Genomic DNA, 18,171 nt, shown 5'->3' on the forward strand with positions numbered 1-18,171 from the left:
AACAACTTAAGACTGAAATATTTCAAACAGAAGGAAACAATTTAACAAAATGCAGTTCATTCATACCTTAGAAAAGTGTGTTACTGGTCAATAGTGGAAAAAAAACTTTTTTTTTCTTTTTTGGTGCCACTAGTGGTGCTTGAACTCAGGGCCTCATAACTTGTGCTTGGCTTTTTCACTCAAGGCTGGTACTCTACCTGAGCCGTACTTCCATGTCCCAAAAGACATTTGGTTTTTTGTTGTTATTGTTGGTTGTGGGGCGTGCACTGTGGGCCTGTGCACTGTCCCGGAGCTCTTCAGCTCAAGGCTAGCATTCTACCACTTTGAGCAACAGTGCCACTTCTGGTTTTCTAGTGTTCAATTGGAGGTAAGAGTCTCACAGACTTTCCTGCACAGAATGGCTTTGAACTGCGATCCTCATATCTCAGCCTTCTGAGTAGCTATGATTATAGGCATGAACCATGAATGTCCACCTTGAAAGACTTTTTAATGGAACTTTTTACTAAAAGTCAATCTGTATAAGCTATTTTTCAATAATACCTAAGTGGTACTTCCATGAAAATAGTCTCTTTCATCAAGACTGAAAGTAGTGTATATGTCAATTTAATATTTAGTTAGAAATTTCTTAAAATACAAACCAAGTATTATAAAGATTGTTTAACTTCCTGGGAAGATACAAACACAGTGACTAAAAACTTTCTAACAAATCCTATACCCATGACTGTATTTGCATTTTAGAAAAGTACTTACTCTTATATTTGGGCTGCAACAATTTTTTGCCCAGATACAAAACAACTGCCATTACCACCATGTAGTTTATGATTGCGCCAATACGGGATGGGTAAGCAATGACAAACAGACCAAGAACATCAAAAAAGACCATGTTTCCGTGTCGATACTCAGATGAAGAAGCTAGCATATCAGATGTAGCGAGATATTTAAGGACTGCTAAAATATTGTCACCTATTAGTAAGAAAGAAACAAAGTTGAATAAACTATTAGAATGCAATTTACATATACAACAATATATAGCAGAAATAAATCATTTACTATTTGAATAAAGAAGTAGCTGGAAAGAATGTGGACAATGCTTCCTACCATGCTACTCTCTCCCTAACTTTTCTTTCTAAATTTCTCCAGTATGGCCCCTGCTCCTTTCTCCATTTCCTCTTCACTTAGAAGCTCAGTCTTTCCCTTCCTATTAGAACTAGTCTTTTTGATAAATTAACATACAGATATCTTAGATCCGATTCCTTGACTATATATTAACTATACCAGACACTTCTAGTTATCAAAAATTCTGTAAGTCAAGGAACAAAGAGCTCTTTTAAACCTCACAGGCCCAGAACAAGTTGTTACAAGTAAGGTGAAAAGAAAGAAAAAAGGCAGAGGCAAGAACCATCTTGAACTGCATAAGACAGTCTCAAACCCAACCGAACAACAACAACAAAAATAAAACTCAAGAGATAGTGGCACAATGTTTGTCTAGCACGAGGCCCTAAATACAATCCCCAGCACTATAAAGATTATAAAGAAAAAAAAATTAGAAGACAGGAAGGAGGCTTATGTCGAAGGATTGTGAATTCAAGGTTAGTCTGAGCGACACAGTGAATCCCCATCTCAAAAAGGCAGGTAAAAAATCAAAACTCCAGGAAATGAAAAAGTTTTTTTCTTTTTTGTTGCTTTTCTTTCCTTTTTTTTCTGTTTGTTCATTTATGTCGTTGGGAAGGTGAGGGAGCCACAGAAATGGAGGGGAAAAGGGTAAACAAATGCAGCTGGAGAGTACACTGAAAATGAACTATGTAACTTGTGGATGGGGAGGGAAAAACTGGGAGAGAGTAAGAGAAGGGGTGACACTGTCCAAAAAAAAGTACTCTTTACCTAACCCTCTGCACATCATCTTTACAATAACAACAAAAAGGCCAGGCACTGATAGCTCATGCCTATAATCCTAACTACTCAGGAGGTCGAGATCTGAGGATCACAGTTCTAAGCCAGCCCGGGCAGGAAAGTTCATGAGACTCTTATCGCCAATTAATGACCAGAAAATCAGAAGTGGGGCTATGGCTCAAGTGGTAAAGCACTAGCCTTGAGCAAAAAAGTGTCCAAGGATGCCTAGGTTCACACCCTGAGTTCATGTCCCACAACTGACAAAATAATAATAATAATATTTTTTTTTAATTAAAAGAGCTAGGTGCTAGTGGCTCACACCTATAATCCTAGCTACTCAGGAGGCTGAGACATAAGGAGCGTGGTTCAAAACTAGCCTACACAGAAAGTCCATGAGACTCTTATTTCCAATGAACTACAAAAAAGCTAGAAGTACAGCTGTAGCTCAAGTTGTAGAGTGCTAGCCTTGAGTACAAAAGCTTCAGGGACAGTGCCCAGGCCCTGAGTTCAAGCCCCCCTGCCCAGAAAAAAAAAAAAAGAAGAAGAAATATAGTTGTGGGAGACTTAAGAGTTTGGAAAGACCGGGAAGCAACCCTGAGAAGTGATATTTATATCTTTAGAATGAACAAAACCACAAATTAGTCCTAAATGGAGAGAGTATTCAGAAATGAAGCTGCAGAAAAGTCGTAGGCAAAACCTGACACATCAAAGGTCTATTAAAATTATTTGTTACATCAATCAATGAATATAATTAAACATTTTCTGATATAAGGTCTAGCGGGTTATGTTGCTCAAACTAGCCTTGAACTCCTAAATTCCAGCTATCTTTAGCCTGGAAGTAGCTGGGAAGACAGCAGTTAGGCTGTGACACACCTGTGTCTAAACTTCAATAGCAAGCCTACTTCCTACTGCTCATCCCACCCTTGACTTTCTTTTCTCCACTTAAGATACATACACACTCTTACCACCAGATTTCCTTCATTTCTTTTTCACTCACTTCCATTTAACATTCTTGCTTAAAATATATTTTCTCTAATGCTTTGGTTTTAACACTTCCCTCTTCCAAAAATAACATCCATTCTCTGTTCTTGTGTTCTATACCTTTAATTCCCAAATTCATATGCCCAAATTTGCCGCCCTGATTTCATAGGCTAGTTCAGACCTCTGCATCTTACTTGAGCTCACAGTCTGTTTTCCCTAGTCAATTCCACTTATCTCTTCTATCTAATCTCTCAAATACTGCTGATTTATGTTGTGCACAATGTAATTTTTTTGTCCTTCCCCTTTTGTTGCTCATCTTTTGTCAACACCATGACCAAGATCCTCATTAATAACTCATTTTGACTAGGGACTCTCTAAGAGCATTACCAGTACAACTTTTTTTTTTTTTGGTTGGTTGTGAGGCTTGAACTCTGGACCTGGATACTGTCCCTCAGCTCTTTAGCTCAAGGCTAGCGCTCTACCACTTGAGCCACAGTACCACTTCTGGCTTTTTCTGTTTATGTGGTGCTGAGGAATTAAACCCAGGGCCTCCAGCATGCAAGGCAAGCACTCTACTGAGCCACCTTCCCAGCCCACCAGTACAACATTTAAAACCACCTTAATAACTTCATTCAGAGACTCAAACCTTCCAAAATTCCTTAGTCCTTTAACATTTTTCTGATCATTTTCTTTCCTTTATGGGATGGAACCTAGAAACTTGTAGATACTAGGTTAAGTGTTCTACAACTGAATTTTTGCTGATTCTTAAAATTTTTCTATGATTTCCTCTCTCCCATATACTTCAACCAGATCTCCTACTATGTCTGAAGATGTTACTTCCATTCTAGTCATTTTAGTCTGATACTCTACACATTAACAGCTTTCCCCAAACACACACTGTGCTCTTGCATGGATCATCCTCTTTTTTTTACATGCCAAATTCTATCAATTCTTTAAGGCTTAGAATGTGATCTGCCTCTTCCAACTACTCCAGATCTCTCTGGAGAGCACTTTAAATTCCTATCCTATAAAGCTTTTCAACTATTTTCATCATCCAATTATGGACCATGTAACCACTTTCCACACTAGACAAACTGCCTACACCCGTATTCTATTGTCACCTCCAACTCATAGCTTTTACATTATTTACACTTATATTGTTCAGCAATCCTACCTTAATGCTAGGTTACCCCCTTTCCAAGTTGACACTTATTGACTGGCAAATAAGACGGCATGGCCATTCTACCACATACTGCCTCTCCAATGCACCTTTCAGAAAATTCACATATTTCATCTTAGTGCATATCAGAAGTTGAACTTGGGATACCAACCTGCTCTCTGAATAGAATCTGTTAGAATTCTATCTGCTGTGTCATACTTCGTGTGATAAATGTATCCGTTCTCAATAAAAGCTAAATCTATTCCTGTAACACACAGAGAGGGGAAAAGTCATTTTGCTTTAAAGTTTAACTTCACTTTAGGCTTATTTGTTTAATAAATTCCTAAGACAAAATGCCAAAACAATGGGATGACTGTCCTGCCATATTTATGAAGAATATTCTCTTCCATACTTACAAAATCTACAGTTATGATCCCTAATACAAAGCATGACTGAGGAAGTATACTATACCACATAGAAGAGGAATTCACACAGCAAGGAGTAGGAAATTTGATGTACTGAGTTTGGTCAGTCATCAAAATTTTACCATCTATATCCTTGCCTGGCCAAAGCCAAATTTTAACTGCAAATAAAGTCATTGAGGGAATTGGCAAGCAAGACCCACAATAAAAGCAAAAGACCCCTAGGGCTGGGAATGTGGCTTAGTGGTAGAGAGCCTGCCTAGCATGCATGAAGCCAGGCTCACTTTCTCAGTACCACATAAACAGAAAAAGCTGGAAGTGGTGATGTGGTAGAGTGCCACAAGTAGTAGAGTGTATTGTCAGGGACAATGCCCAGGCCCTGAGTTCAAGCCCCAGGACTGGCCAAAAAAAAAAAAAAAGTAAAACCCTTGAGAGATCTAGTAATGAAGTGTTAAACCAATCCTAATCATATTCTGGAGGAGGCAAACATTTAAATTACTATGGAGTTTTAAAAAAAGAAAACATTTGGCATGGGTCCTCAAGAGGCTGAGAAATGAGGATTGAGGAAATTCAAAGCCAGCCCTGGCAGGAGAGTTTGTAGGACTCTTAGCTTCAATTAACCAACCAAAAAGCTGGAAGGGGATCTATGGCTCAAGTGGTAGAGAGCTAGCCCTGAGCAAAAAAACGCTCAGGGCAGAGCCAGGCTGTCAGGCCTAGAACTAGAACACACACACACACACACACACACACACACACACACAAAGGACAACATTAAGAACTCTCTGTTAGTGAGGAAGAAAATTCATATGGAATGTACTCGCCAAACATGGTATCTACTCATAAACTTTGAAGAAGTAAAGCTCATTTTTGAGAAATCAGTTTTGTACAACAGCTTATAAACCATTCACAAAATACCTGGAATGTTCCCAAAATCTCTATAGATACGAAAGTCCGTATCTGAAGGAATGATTCCACTCTGGAAAACCTCTTGAGCAACCACAGAAGCAAAAGGGTGTTTAGCTGCTGAAACATAAGCTTGAACCAACCAAGGATTTTCAGGACCTGAAAAGAAGTGGGACAAGACAATGCAAGTTTAATCTTGCAATTTTTTAAACATATCTGAATAATTACTTTGTTGCTGGTGTTACAATGCTAGACTTGCATGTACCAAGCAGATCTTTTCCCACCGTGCTTCATCACTAGGTGGTTTGGGGAAATGGATGCAAACACATTCCTTAATCCCTTTTTCTGTATTTTCCAACATTTCTCAGATTATATGTATATGACTTATAGAATGAAAAATAACTTCTCATAAAGATAAAATTACCTTAAACTATGTTTATCTGAAAAACAGGAAACTAATTTGTAATTCTATCACCCTCAGACAATTATTATCAATTTAACATTTTCAATTTTTGTGGTGTGTTCATAGCTGCAAACAGTACACTCTATACATTGTTCTTTAATTTAACATTAAACATATTTTCCAATACTGATAAAAATTACAATGATCATTTTAATACTTCCTCTTTATTTTGCTTACTATAAGGCTCCATACCATTTATAATTTATCATAATTGATAATTCTGCATTCATCATGTATTAACACCTTTTTTCAAAACTTGAGTTTCTTCTTTGAAATTATAGGATGTTACATTATTGCTTTCAATAAGGGCCTCTTATCCAAAATATACAAGGTGCTCAAGAAACTAAACCTCAAAAAAGCAATTAACCCCATTAATAAATGGGCAAAGGAGCTAAATGGAGTCTTCTCAAAAGAATGGCCAATAAATAGATGAGGAAATGGCCTGGCCATAACGGAAATGCAAATCAAAACAACACTGAGATTTCATCTCTCCTCACTACGATTGGCCAGCATCAAGAATAAGAACAACAAATGTTTGAGGGGCTGCAGGTAGGAATATAAACTAGTACAACCACTCTGGAAGGTGGTTTGGAGATTCCTCAAAAGACTGAACATAGAACTATCATATGATACAGCAATACCACTCTTGGGCATTTACCCAGAATATTGTAAATCAGGCTATAGTAAAGACACTTGTATATCCATGTTCATTGCTGAACTATTCACCACAGCCAAGTTACAGTAACAACTCAGATGGCCTACAATAGAAGAGTGAATCAAGAAAATGTGGTACATATATACAATAGAACTTTATTCATCTATCAGAAAGAATATGATGTCACTTGCAGAGAAGTAGATGGACCCAGAAAAAATTATGGTAAGTGAAGTCAGGGTCAGACAGTGTATGTATGTGTAAGTTAGATGTAAAATACACACATACATGATAACATACACAAGGTTTTATAAATATATACACAAACTGACTAAAGGATGGTATACCTAGGGGAGGAGTCCAAAGGTATAACTCCTCTGAACAACTAATAAACCATTTAAAATTAATATTGGGAAACACACATGTTCAGGGGGAAGAGCAAAGTAAGAAGGGAGTCACAGGAAGGAAAGAGGAAAGTTGAGCAAATGCAGTCATTATATTTTTTTGGGGGGGGTGTCCAGTTGTGGGGCCTGAACTCTGGGCCTGTGCGCTGTCCTTCAGCTCTTCAGCTCAAGGCAAGTGCTCTACTACTTGAGCCACAGCGCCACTTCCAGCTTTTTTCTTTTTGCTTATGTGGTGCTGAGGAATCAAACCCAGGGCCTCAGGCATGCAAGGCAAGTGCTCTACCACTGAGCCACTTTCCCAGCTCCAGTCATTATATTTAATGTACACTAGTAGGGATGAGATGGGAAAGAACAATGGAAAGGGTGACATTGATCAAAATGCCCTGTACTCATAAACTGTCTTTTGGAATTGAAATCCCTTTATATGATTACTTAATATCTCCAGTAACCTATTCAAAAAAACTGGAATGTGAACTGTGGCTCAAGTGATATAGCACTCACCTTCAACAAAAGAAGCTTAGGGACAGTGCTCAGGCCCAGAGTTCAAAGTTCCAGGATCATGGAAGGTTGGGGGGGAAGTATAGTACTGTTCCAAATTATTCACTCTTTCCTCCTAGAAAAAGGATTCCACATTCCTATCTTAGCCTTACCACATACATAATTTGTAACACTTCCCTATGGAATCACTACATATTTTCTCTACAAATATTAATTGAAGGCTTGGTCTTATTACTTGCTCTGGACAAAAGATTGTGAGCAGGAACAGAATAAAGCTCAATCCAATAAATAATAATAATAATAATAATGGGCTATGACTAAATTATTAAAATAATTTATACTAGTAATTAAAAGTATATTATTAACACATAGGAGAAAAGGCAAGCAGAGGGGGGGACACAAATGGAGAAAGGAAGGGTAAGCAAATACAGTATATTCAATGCACATTATATAAAAGTTGAGTTTTTACATAAAAGAGGTAGGGATTGGAAGGGGAAAGACAAGTGAGAATGATAAAAAGGGCAATACTGATCAAGATGCATTGCACTCATATTCTGACTTATGGAATTGAGACCCTTGTGAACAACTAATCAAAAAATAAATAAAAACAAAGATATAATTAAAACTACTCTGACAAACAAGTAAAGCTAAATTATAAATTCAAAAAGTGATTATCACAAAAATCAGAAGTTAATTAAATGGGGGCTGGGAAGGTGGCTCAGTGGTAGAGAGCTTGCCTCGCATGCTCGAGGCCCTGGGTTCGACTCCTCAGCACCACATAAGCAAAAAGAAAAAAGCTGGAAGTGGCGCTGTGGCTCAAGTGGTAGAGCGCTAGCCTTGAGCTGAAGAGCTGAGGGACAGCTCTTAAATGGGAGAAGGCTAGCGGTACAGTCCAGCAGTTGAGTACCTGCATCGCATGTGGAAGGCCCCAAGAACTGGATCCCCAGCGCAGAAAAAAGGATTTAAGAGAATTGTATTTGAGAAAGCAGAGGTAAAAATTTTTGGAAGGGTGTGGCAAGAGTTTATACTCTGGAAGGTTTTACAAGATGACAGATTAGAAGCATTGGCCATTTCATTTTTTTTTGGGGGGGGTCCAGTTGTGGGGCCTGAACTCTGGGCCTGGGAGCTGTCCCTCAGCTGTTCAGCTCAAGGCTAGCGCTCTACCACCTGAGCCACAGTGCCACTTCCAGCTTTTTTCTTTTTGCTTATGTGGTGCTGAGGAATTGAACCCAGGGCCTCATGCATGCAAGGCAAGCACTCTACCACTGAGCCACCTTCCCAGCCCTGGCCATTTCACTTTGTGAAGAAGAATCTAGTGTCACAGAAGAAACTAGATTCTGAAGAGAGTAAGAGTAAGCTAACCAGAAACTATAAAGGAGGTTGTAGGGAAGCAGAAAACTTCAGAGGGGGAAACACACACATATACATACACAGCAACAGCAGCAGCAGCAGGGAATAAATGAGGAACTCCAAATCCCTGGCTCCCTAACTAGGGAGGGGGTAACTAAAAACTGCAATACAAGATAAAATCAGCAGTACTAGCGAATTCTTCCTGCAAAATGTCCACATAAGCCCAAAACCTGCACCGCAACACAGGGATATGTTGTAAGGCAACTAGGTGCCTTGGTAAAGACACGTTCTGTGGCTTCTTAAGCAGGAACCCACAGGGAACTGCCTTCTTGAGGAGAATGCCTAGAGATAAGGCACATGTAGCTCAATGACACAGAGTGATATCCTTGAGCAGAATAGCTGAGGGACAGTGCCCAGGACCAGAGTTCAGGCCCCATGACTGGCCAATAAAAAACAAAACAAAAAAAAAAAAAAAAAAAACAGAGAACAAATATAAAAATTATGAGTATAGAATGAAAAGAGAAACCAAAAGTACTGAGAACCTAGATAATAAAATAAGAGCAAAAAACATTTCCAAGAGAAGGTCATCCATGTGGAGAAGGCTTATAAAACACCAAATAAGCAACATCCCTAGACATTAAAATAGTAAACAAACAGAATAAAGAAAGAAAATTGAAAATAGCAAAGAAGAGACAAATTATACACAATGACAAATCCATTAGAATAACAGCTGTTTCCCAACAGAAACTCTAAGTGCCACAAGGTCATAAAAGGACATATACTTTAAACCCTGTAACGTAACAACTGCCATTCTAGATTAATAAACCAGCAAAACTATCTTTTATCATTAAGAGAGAAAAACCTTCCTGCAGGGAGCCGGGACAAACGCCATTACAAGATGGCGCCCACTTCCTTTCAGCTTAGAGGTAAACGACTCCATATTAGGCAAGTGCTTGGCGGGGCTGCGGGTCCCTAGCTTTGCGCATGCGCCATCATTGTAAATCCTGAGCCAATCCCGTGGCACCTGGTGACGGTAGAAGGCGGACAGCCAATCCTGAAGCGACCCGTGTTCCAAACCCTATATAAGCGGCTGCATTTCCTTGCTTGCTCTCTTGCGCTCAAGCTCTCCCTTCAACTAAAAGGCTCTCCAATAAAGTGTGATCTGAGAAGACTCCTGGTGTGGTGGTCGTTCTTCCTCGCTGGCCGAGAAGGCGTTCGCCGCACCTTCCCATAATAAAAGCTACAGGAAGAGATGACTAACAAACTAGCTCTGTGAAAGACACTTAACAGAATACTAACTACAGAAGAAAATAAAAAACAAGAAAACATAAGGAAGAATAAACCCCACTAGGCCAGGCACTGGTGGCTCACGCCTACAATCCTAGCTACTAAGGAGGCTGAGATCTGAGAATCATGGTTCAAAGCCAGCCCAGGCAAGAAAGTCTGTGAGACTCTGATCTCCCAATAAATCACCAGAATATCAGAAATGGCACTGTGGCTCAAGTGGTAGAGGACTAGCCTTGAGCTGAAGAGCTGAGGGAGAGTGCCTAGGCCCAGAGTTCAAGCCCCACAACCAATTAAAAAAACAAAAACAAAAAAACCCCACTAGATGAATAGATTGGCAAAGGAAGAATAGAAAAGAAGCAAGCATCATAAAAACAGGAAAATGACATGAAATATGGCATACTTTTCAATTTTATCATTGAATATTAATGGTCTTAATTCTCCAATCAAAGATATAGAACAGGAAGTGGTGCTGTGGCTCAAGCGGTAGAGTGCTTGCCTTGAGCTGAAGAGTGCAGGGACAGCGCCTATGCCCAGAGTTCAAGCCCCATGACCGACAAAAAAAAGGAAATAAAAAAAAAAAAAAAGGAAACAAAGATATAGAACAGCAATTTGGATTAAAAAGCATGAACCAGCCATACACTGGTAGCCCACACCTGTAACCTCAGCTACTAAGAGGCTGAGATCTGAGGATCATGGTTCAAAGCCACCCTAGGCAGAAAAGTATGTGAGAATTTTTTTTTTTTTTTGGGTCCGGTCATGGGGTCTGAACTCTGGGCCTGGGCGCTGTCCCTCAGCTCTTCAGCTCAAGGCTAGCGCTCTACCACTTGAGCCACAGTGCCACTTCCGGCTTTTTTCTTTTTGCTTATGTGGTGCTGAGGAATCGAACCCAGGGCCTCTGGCACGCAAGGCAAGTGCTCTACCACTGAGCCACCTTCCCAGCCCCAGTATGTGAGAATCTTATCTCCAATATTGAGGGTAAATAATTTGGAAATGCATTGCAACTATGGTTAGTTACCTCAATGAAAGCTGTTGCTCAATAAGGAGCTTGAGCAGAGAAAGAAAAAACAATAGAGAAGGTTATTCAGAACAAGTCATAATATTTGCCTGTACAAATGCCACAGTGATGTTAAGCACTAGTGGCTCACGCTTGTAATCCTAGATACTCAGGAGGTTGAGATCTGAGGAAAGCAGTTCAAAGCCAACCTTGCAGGAAAGGCTGTGATAGTCTTATTTCCAATTAACCCCCTAAAAACCAAAATCAGGCTGTGGTTCAAAGTGGTAGAGTGCTAGTCTTGCACTTACACACACACACACACACACACACTAGTCTTGCACTTGCACACACACATACAACAAAACGACAAAGAAAGAAAGAGAGGGAAGAAGGAAGGAAGGAAGGAAGGAAGGAAGGAAGCAAGCAAGCAAGCAAGCAAGGAAGCAAGCAAGGAAGCAAGCAAGGAACGGAGGGAGTGAGGAAGGGAGGGAGGGAGGAAGGGAGGAGAAAGGGAAGAGAGGAAAGGGAAGGGACCAGGGAACAAAGGAGGGAGGAAGGGGAGAAAAGAGAGAGAGAGAGAGAGAGAGAGTTAGAGATGTCACAGTGAAATCCCAATGCAGTTGGTGCACATTAATAATAATGATGATGACAGAAGAGCAGGGCAGGTTCTGTTTGGGGTTGGGATGTAGAGGGCTGGTAAAACAGGTGAAAGGAAATAGAACAATGAAGTCTGTTGTGGTTCTGAGAGGAAGAGAGCAGGATTGAGAAAGAGTGATGAAGGGGATGAGATTGAGGGAATGCATTATATGCATGTGAAAAAATTTCAAAATAAAACCCTACTTGTACCACTAATATATGCTAATTTAAGTCTCAACTCTTTCAAGAAGTAAGGTTTAAAAGGTATTCACTCTGTGATAATTAAGTTTTATAGCCTTTGTGATATATGATTGTGATATATTTAATATTACATAAATGCTATGCCTGACTGAACTGTGATAAAAACAGCTAGGATAGTATTGGTACAGTTGGGTAAATCTGAAAATACATATTTATCAGACAATAGTTTTATTAACATTATACTTCTCAAGTATAATAAATGTGCTTAGAGAGGAGAATGTCTATTTACTGAGATAAATATGAGATAATACTGATACCTGGCCTTTAACCTCTTACTGTTCCATTATAACATGGGCATGCCCAATGGCTATTACAGCTTCTCTTGGATTGTCTATTGATAGCTACCCATCAAGATCTGGTGTAGAAAAGTGAGGCTTGGGAGACTGAGATGAGGAAATAGATAAACTCCTGAGTAAGAAAATGCTCATCATATAAAGCAAAAGGGAGTCCCTTAAGTGAGAAACTGTAGACCTAAAGATATACCTCTGTGGTTATCAACTATAAAAGGGTAGGTACTAATAGAATCCCAGTTTTACATATCAGAAGAACAGGTTGGAGAGGTGTATGACTGGTCCAAGGCTCCACACATGGCACATACTACTGTTTTGAGGTTTTAAGCTTATCTCATTTAATTACAGAGCCAGTGCTCTTAGTCATTCCTCTAACATGCCAACCAAAGAAAGCTTTTAGCTTAATTATCCTCAAGAGAAAAGTACTGGGTACATATGAAATATTTTCAATTTGTATTCTTTCTGCTACCATCATCCAATCCTGTGATGCTTTCTGGGGCTGTGACAGGTTCTTTTTAAAGAACAAGCCCAGCTTTTTTCTTGCAGGTATAACATGTACGACACTGAAGGGAAGTAAGAGCTCAATGACAGAATGAAGACAAAGCTTCCTAAAAATTATATAAAAGCAGACCCACAGCATCACTTTACACTGTTCTACTTGCTTCCACTTGTGGCTGGTGGCAATGATACCCAGAGGAAAAAAAACAGATGCTATTAGCATTACTCTGATAAAAAATGTTAACAAAGACAACCTAAAACTACTCATAACTTAAAAAGAATGCTTCTGGGGCTGAGAAGTTGGCTCAGTGGTAGAGCACTTGCCTTGCATGCCAGAGGCCCTGGGTTCAATTCCTCAGCACCACATAAGCAAAAAGAAAAAAGCCAGAAGTGGCGCTGTGGCTCAAGTGGTAGAGCGCTAGCCTTGAGCTGAAGAGCTGAGGGACAGCGCCCAGGCCCAGAGTTCAGGCTCCACGACCGGACCCAAAAAAAAAAAAAAAACAAAGAATGCTTCTTCAAGAGATTATTTATTAGAATTTACTTATGTTCAAAAGTTTCCATTTTATAAAAACTAGAATTGCATTAAAATATACAGAGCCTTACATACCTGTTTGGAACACAAGTTCTTTCCCTCCCACACCTGCTGCCTCCAGGTTAATAAATGCACGAATTAAGCTTGCCCAAGGGTGCTGAGTAATGAAACCATGACTGGCCTTAATGAGAAGAAAACAAAACAAACATGGGTTAAACAATCTTGAACTATCAAACTTCATTTTAATTATTTTAAGGACAGAGAGCTATCTTGCTAAGGTAAACAACATGAGAATAAAGTAATCATTTCTCAAAGATAGTCTGCAAAGACAGGTTCTGTTTCTCTTTTTTATAAATAATGGCTTTGTGTCGTTCTGATTGCAAAGTTATCCATCACAGAGGCAGTCTATCAGGAGTGGTTCCAAACAACATTTTTGCTAAGTGTGAAACTATACAAAAGGCAAAGAAAACAGGAGTACAGAGGAGACAATACATGTGGTGGGCATTTGTACTGTGTACTACCACAAAACAGCTCTGAAACTCCAGATCAAAAAAAATATAAAGAGAGCAACTGTGCCATCAAAGAACTCTTTTATAAACCAAACACTGCTCCATGTATCATGGCTTATGCCTACAATACTAGCACTAGGAAGGATGAGGCATGATGATCAGGAGTTCAAGGTCAGCCTGGGTTACATAGCAAGACCATCTCAAAAGAAGATTTAAAAACAAAAACAAAAAACCCATGTGGAGCTTGGCAACAGTGACTCTCACCTATAAGCCTAGCTACTGGGAGGCTCAAAGCCAGCCCAGGCAGGAAAGTCCTTAAGATTTTTATCTCCAATTAACCACCAAAAAGCCAGAAGTGGAGCGGTAGTGGTAGAGCATTAATGAGCTCAAGCATTAATAATGCTCAAGTGGTAGAGCATTATGAGCACAAAAGGTCAAGGATAGTACCTAAGCCCTGGCTGGGTTCAAGCCCTTGGACTGGCACAAAAAAAAAAAAAATAGGTGCATAGATATACGTATAGTAAAAATTTGACCAAAGTACATTACATGCATGCATAAAACCCATTTTTACAATTTACACTAATAAATAAATAAATAAATAAAATGAAATGTTGCCAAGATAGTATGTTCTGAGTTGAGCTTTTCAGATATTGAACAAGTCTACATAAGTTTTTGTATGTGTGCCATTACTAGTGCTTCAACTAAGGTCTTTATGCTCTACTTTTAGCTTTTCACTCAAGACTGGAGCTCTGCCACTAGAGCCACAGTGCCACTTTTGACGTTTTTTTGGAGATAAGAAGTCTCTCAGGAAAGTGGCACTGTGACTCAAGTGGCAGAGTGCTCGCCTTGAGCTGACAAGCTCAGGGACAGGAACCAGGCCCAGAGTTCAAGCCCCACAACTGGGGGAAAAAATAGTTGAGACAAGAGGACCTCAAATTCAAGGTCAGCATGGACTACCCACTGCATCCCCCCTCAAAAACAAACAAACAAAACCAGCAAAAAAAGTTGTAAAGATTTTGGCTGGGCACCATTGGCTCATGCCTGTAATCCTAGCTATTTAAGAGGCTGAGATCTGAGCATTGCGGTTCAAAGCCAGCCCAGGCAGGAAAGTTCATGAGACTCTTATCTCCAATTAACCACCAGAAAACCGGAAGTGGTGCTGTGGCTTAAGTGGTACAGTGCCTGCCTTAAGCTAAAGAGCTGAGGGACAGTGCCCAGGCCATGAGATCAAGCCCCACAACTCACCAAAAAGAAAGAAAGAAAGACAGGGACTGGGAAGGTGGCTCAGTGGTAGAGTGCTTGCCTTGTATGCATGAGGCCCTGGGTTCCATTCCTCAGCACCATATAAGCAGAAAAAAACTGAAGTGGTGCTGTGGTTCAAGTGATAGATCACTAGTCTTGAGCTGAAGAGTTGAGCCCAGACCCAGAGTTCAACCAAAAAAAAAAAAAGACAAATGGCACATTTCTCTCTGATATGCAGAAATTAGAGCCAAAATACACTGGTTATGATAAATGATACATGAATCCCAATTCAAGACACTCACACACAGTGAGACCAAAAGAGGATACTCTTAGGAGAGAAACACAAAGGTGTGATGTCTACGTGCCTCTTCAACTCCAAGATACAAGTACTTTTTTTTTTTTGTCGGTCGTGGGGCTTGAACTCTAGCCCTGGGCACTGTCCCTCAGATCTTCAGCTCAAGGCTAGTGCTCTACCACTTGAGCCACAACACCACTTCCGGCTTTTTCTGCTATGTGGTGCTGAGGAATCGAATCTAGGGCCTCGTGCATGCAAGGCAAGAACTCTACCACTGAGCCACCTTCCCAGCCCCAACAAGTACTTTTTAAAGTACTATCAGGTACAGTAATTTCTTGAGTTTTTGATACTATTCATATTAATAAAAATGCATATTAGCTATCATCATCATCATTATTAAAGCCTAGTATTTAAAGCAACAAAATCTCACTTGCAGGACATTTTCCTCAGCACCATTGAAGAGAAATACCACAGCATGGTGTAAGGCTTCTGAAGATGTTGATAAAACTCGAAGAACTTCCAACATCACTGAACAGCTAACTGCATCATCACTGGCACCTTCAAATCAGAAAAACAGATTTGCTTCTCAGATTTTAAAGCCTTTACATTATGAACCATTGTAGCTAGTCTCCTCAGAGAAATATCACGATAGATGTATGACCATAAGTATAGCTCTGCCATTATCAGGTGACCAATACACCTACCATACACAAGTTCCACAAAGATCCTGGTCTGGTTTGTTCACTAACAACCTACCATGCCTAGCTCTCAGGACAAACTCAATTTCTGTTGAATAAATCAACTGGATGAGACATAAGGTCATAAAGCAAACTGTCAATCTCAACAACCCAAGATCATTTGCAGAGCTCAAACTGTGGGCCTCATGTGTGCTAAAGCAGGTGATCTACTACTGAGCCACAATGACAGCTCCCATTTGAGTCATTCTTTATCTTTGTACCACCTTTGTAACATTCTTACGTCCAGTACTCTCAACTTCTTCCCAATCACCTCCCACTGCCATTCACTCCTTTCGTGCCTTTCTCCATCAAAATCACAGTAACTACAGATTTATATATTTATTTATTTATTTACAGAAGGGTCAGTTTGGATGGCATAACATTTTTTAAGGTTCTTCCAAGAGGATTGTGAATGGAAAAGTACAAGACACTTGTCTTCTTACTTGACACTTGTCTAGTAAGACACAGAAAAGGATCTAATGACCTAAGTTGTACATCTGGTCCCAGCACTGAAAAAGTAAAGGACTTAGTGAAATCTCCTAACCTCCTCTTAATTCAGAAACTTTGTTCTATAGCAGATTGTAAGAGAACTCTGATATTTTAATTTTTTTAAAGTTCTATAAGAGGTAAAAGGAATTGACTGGCTGGCTACAGATGTCTGTAATCCTAGCTAGTTAGGAGGCTGAGATATGAGGATTGTGGTATAAAGCCAGACTGGCAGGAAGGTCTATGAGACTCATTTCTCCAAATAACTACCAAAAAGCCAAAGCCTTGAGCAAAAAAGCTCAGAGACCTGCATTCAAGTGCAAGATGGCACAAAACTTAAAAAAAAAAAAACAAAAAACTGACTGCAGGCTGGAAATGTGGCTTATTGATAGAGTGCATTCCTAGCATGCATGAAGCCCTGGGTTCAATTCCTCGGTATTACATGAACAGAAAAGGCTGGAAGTGGTGCTGTGGCTCGAGTGGTAGAGCCCTGAATTCAAGACCCAGGATGAACAAAAAATAAAAGAACTGACAGCATATTTGATGGTACTAGAAAATTACTGTTAGGTTTGTAGTTTTCTGGGGGGTTTTGTTTTCCTTTGTTTTGTTTTGTGCCTGTACTAAGGCTTGAATTCAAGGCCTTAGTGATGTCTCTTAGATTTTTCTCTCAAGGCTGACGCTATACCACTTAAACCATAGCTCTATTTAGGATTTCTGGTGGTTAATTAGAGATAAGAGTCGGGGCTGGGAAGGTGGCTCAGTGGTAGAACCTTGCCTTGCATTCATGAGGCCCTGGGTTCAATTCCTCAGCACCACATAAGCAAAAAAAAAAAAGAAAAAAGCCAGAAGTGGTAATGTGGCTCAAGTGGTAGAGCTAGCCTTGAGCTGAAGAGCTGAGGGACAGCACCCAGGCCCAGAGTTCAGGCCCCACGACTGGACCCACCCCCCCAAAAAAAAAAGAAAAAAAAAAAAAAGAAATAAGAGTCTTACAAACTTTCCTGCAGAGCCTGGCTTCAAACCACAATCCTCAGACCTCAGGCTCCTGAATAGCTAGACTACAGGAATAAGCCAAGCCACCAACACCCAGCTAATTTATAAGTGAGATAACACATGATATTGTAAGCATGTCAAAAGGGGTCTTTGTCTTTCACTAAAATACTCAATAAGAAACAATACAGCTAAGATCCACTCTAAAATAAGCAAAGAGAGGGTGGTATTAAAAATTAAAATAAGACTGGACTACTGAAACTGAGTGGGATGAATATCTGGATTCTCTAATTCTTTCTGTTTTTATACATATTTGAAATTTTCCATTATAGAAAGTTTAAAGAGTACTAAAAGTGAATAAATACTATCATAAGCTGGGCAATAACATTTCTGGGTCTATATACTGGGAGGCAGAGTGCTACAGTTTAGTGACAATTTTAGAGCAGGAAAGACTTGGGAAGTAAATTTTAGCTGTCACTTTACTTTGGTCTGGAAAACAGGTTAATGATATTCATCTCACAGGTTTGTAGTGAAGATTATAGAAGATAGCACCTGCTGCCAGACACCTGGGGGGCATCTGATGTTAAGTTTTTCCTTCTCTTTGCAAACTTAAGAAAGGCTTTACAACCAGCTAAAATAAAATGCTCATTTGAGATGTTAAATTCCAGACTCCATTTCTACTCAAGAATGACACT

The 18,171-nt window shown here is 39.8% G+C and overlaps 1 protein-coding gene across 2 annotated transcripts in view; it reads right to left on the bottom strand.

Moving 5' to 3' along the window:
• The window catches only part of Ermp1 (endoplasmic reticulum metallopeptidase 1), a 46,517-nt gene that overhangs the window by 21,671 nt on the left and 6,675 nt on the right, over positions 1-18,171 (bottom strand). For both annotated transcript variants that reach the window (XM_042686933.1, XM_042686932.1), the window contains exons 3-7: positions 15,697-15,824; positions 13,296-13,401; positions 5,368-5,514; positions 4,203-4,295; positions 751-963 (exon numbers count right to left, since the gene is read on the bottom strand). In XM_042686933.1, the coding sequence (XP_042542867.1) occupies positions 751-963; positions 4,203-4,295; positions 5,368-5,514; positions 13,296-13,401; positions 15,697-15,824 (687 nt within the window). The remainder of the gene's footprint in view (positions 1-750; positions 964-4,202; positions 4,296-5,367; positions 5,515-13,295; positions 13,402-15,696; positions 15,825-18,171) is intronic.

This window comes from Dipodomys spectabilis, unplaced genomic scaffold, assembly GCF_019054845.1.
Source record: "Dipodomys spectabilis isolate Male_0828 unplaced genomic scaffold, ASM1905484v1 ptg000098l, whole genome shotgun sequence".
Taxonomy (NCBI): domain Eukaryota; kingdom Metazoa; phylum Chordata; class Mammalia; order Rodentia; family Heteromyidae; genus Dipodomys; species Dipodomys spectabilis.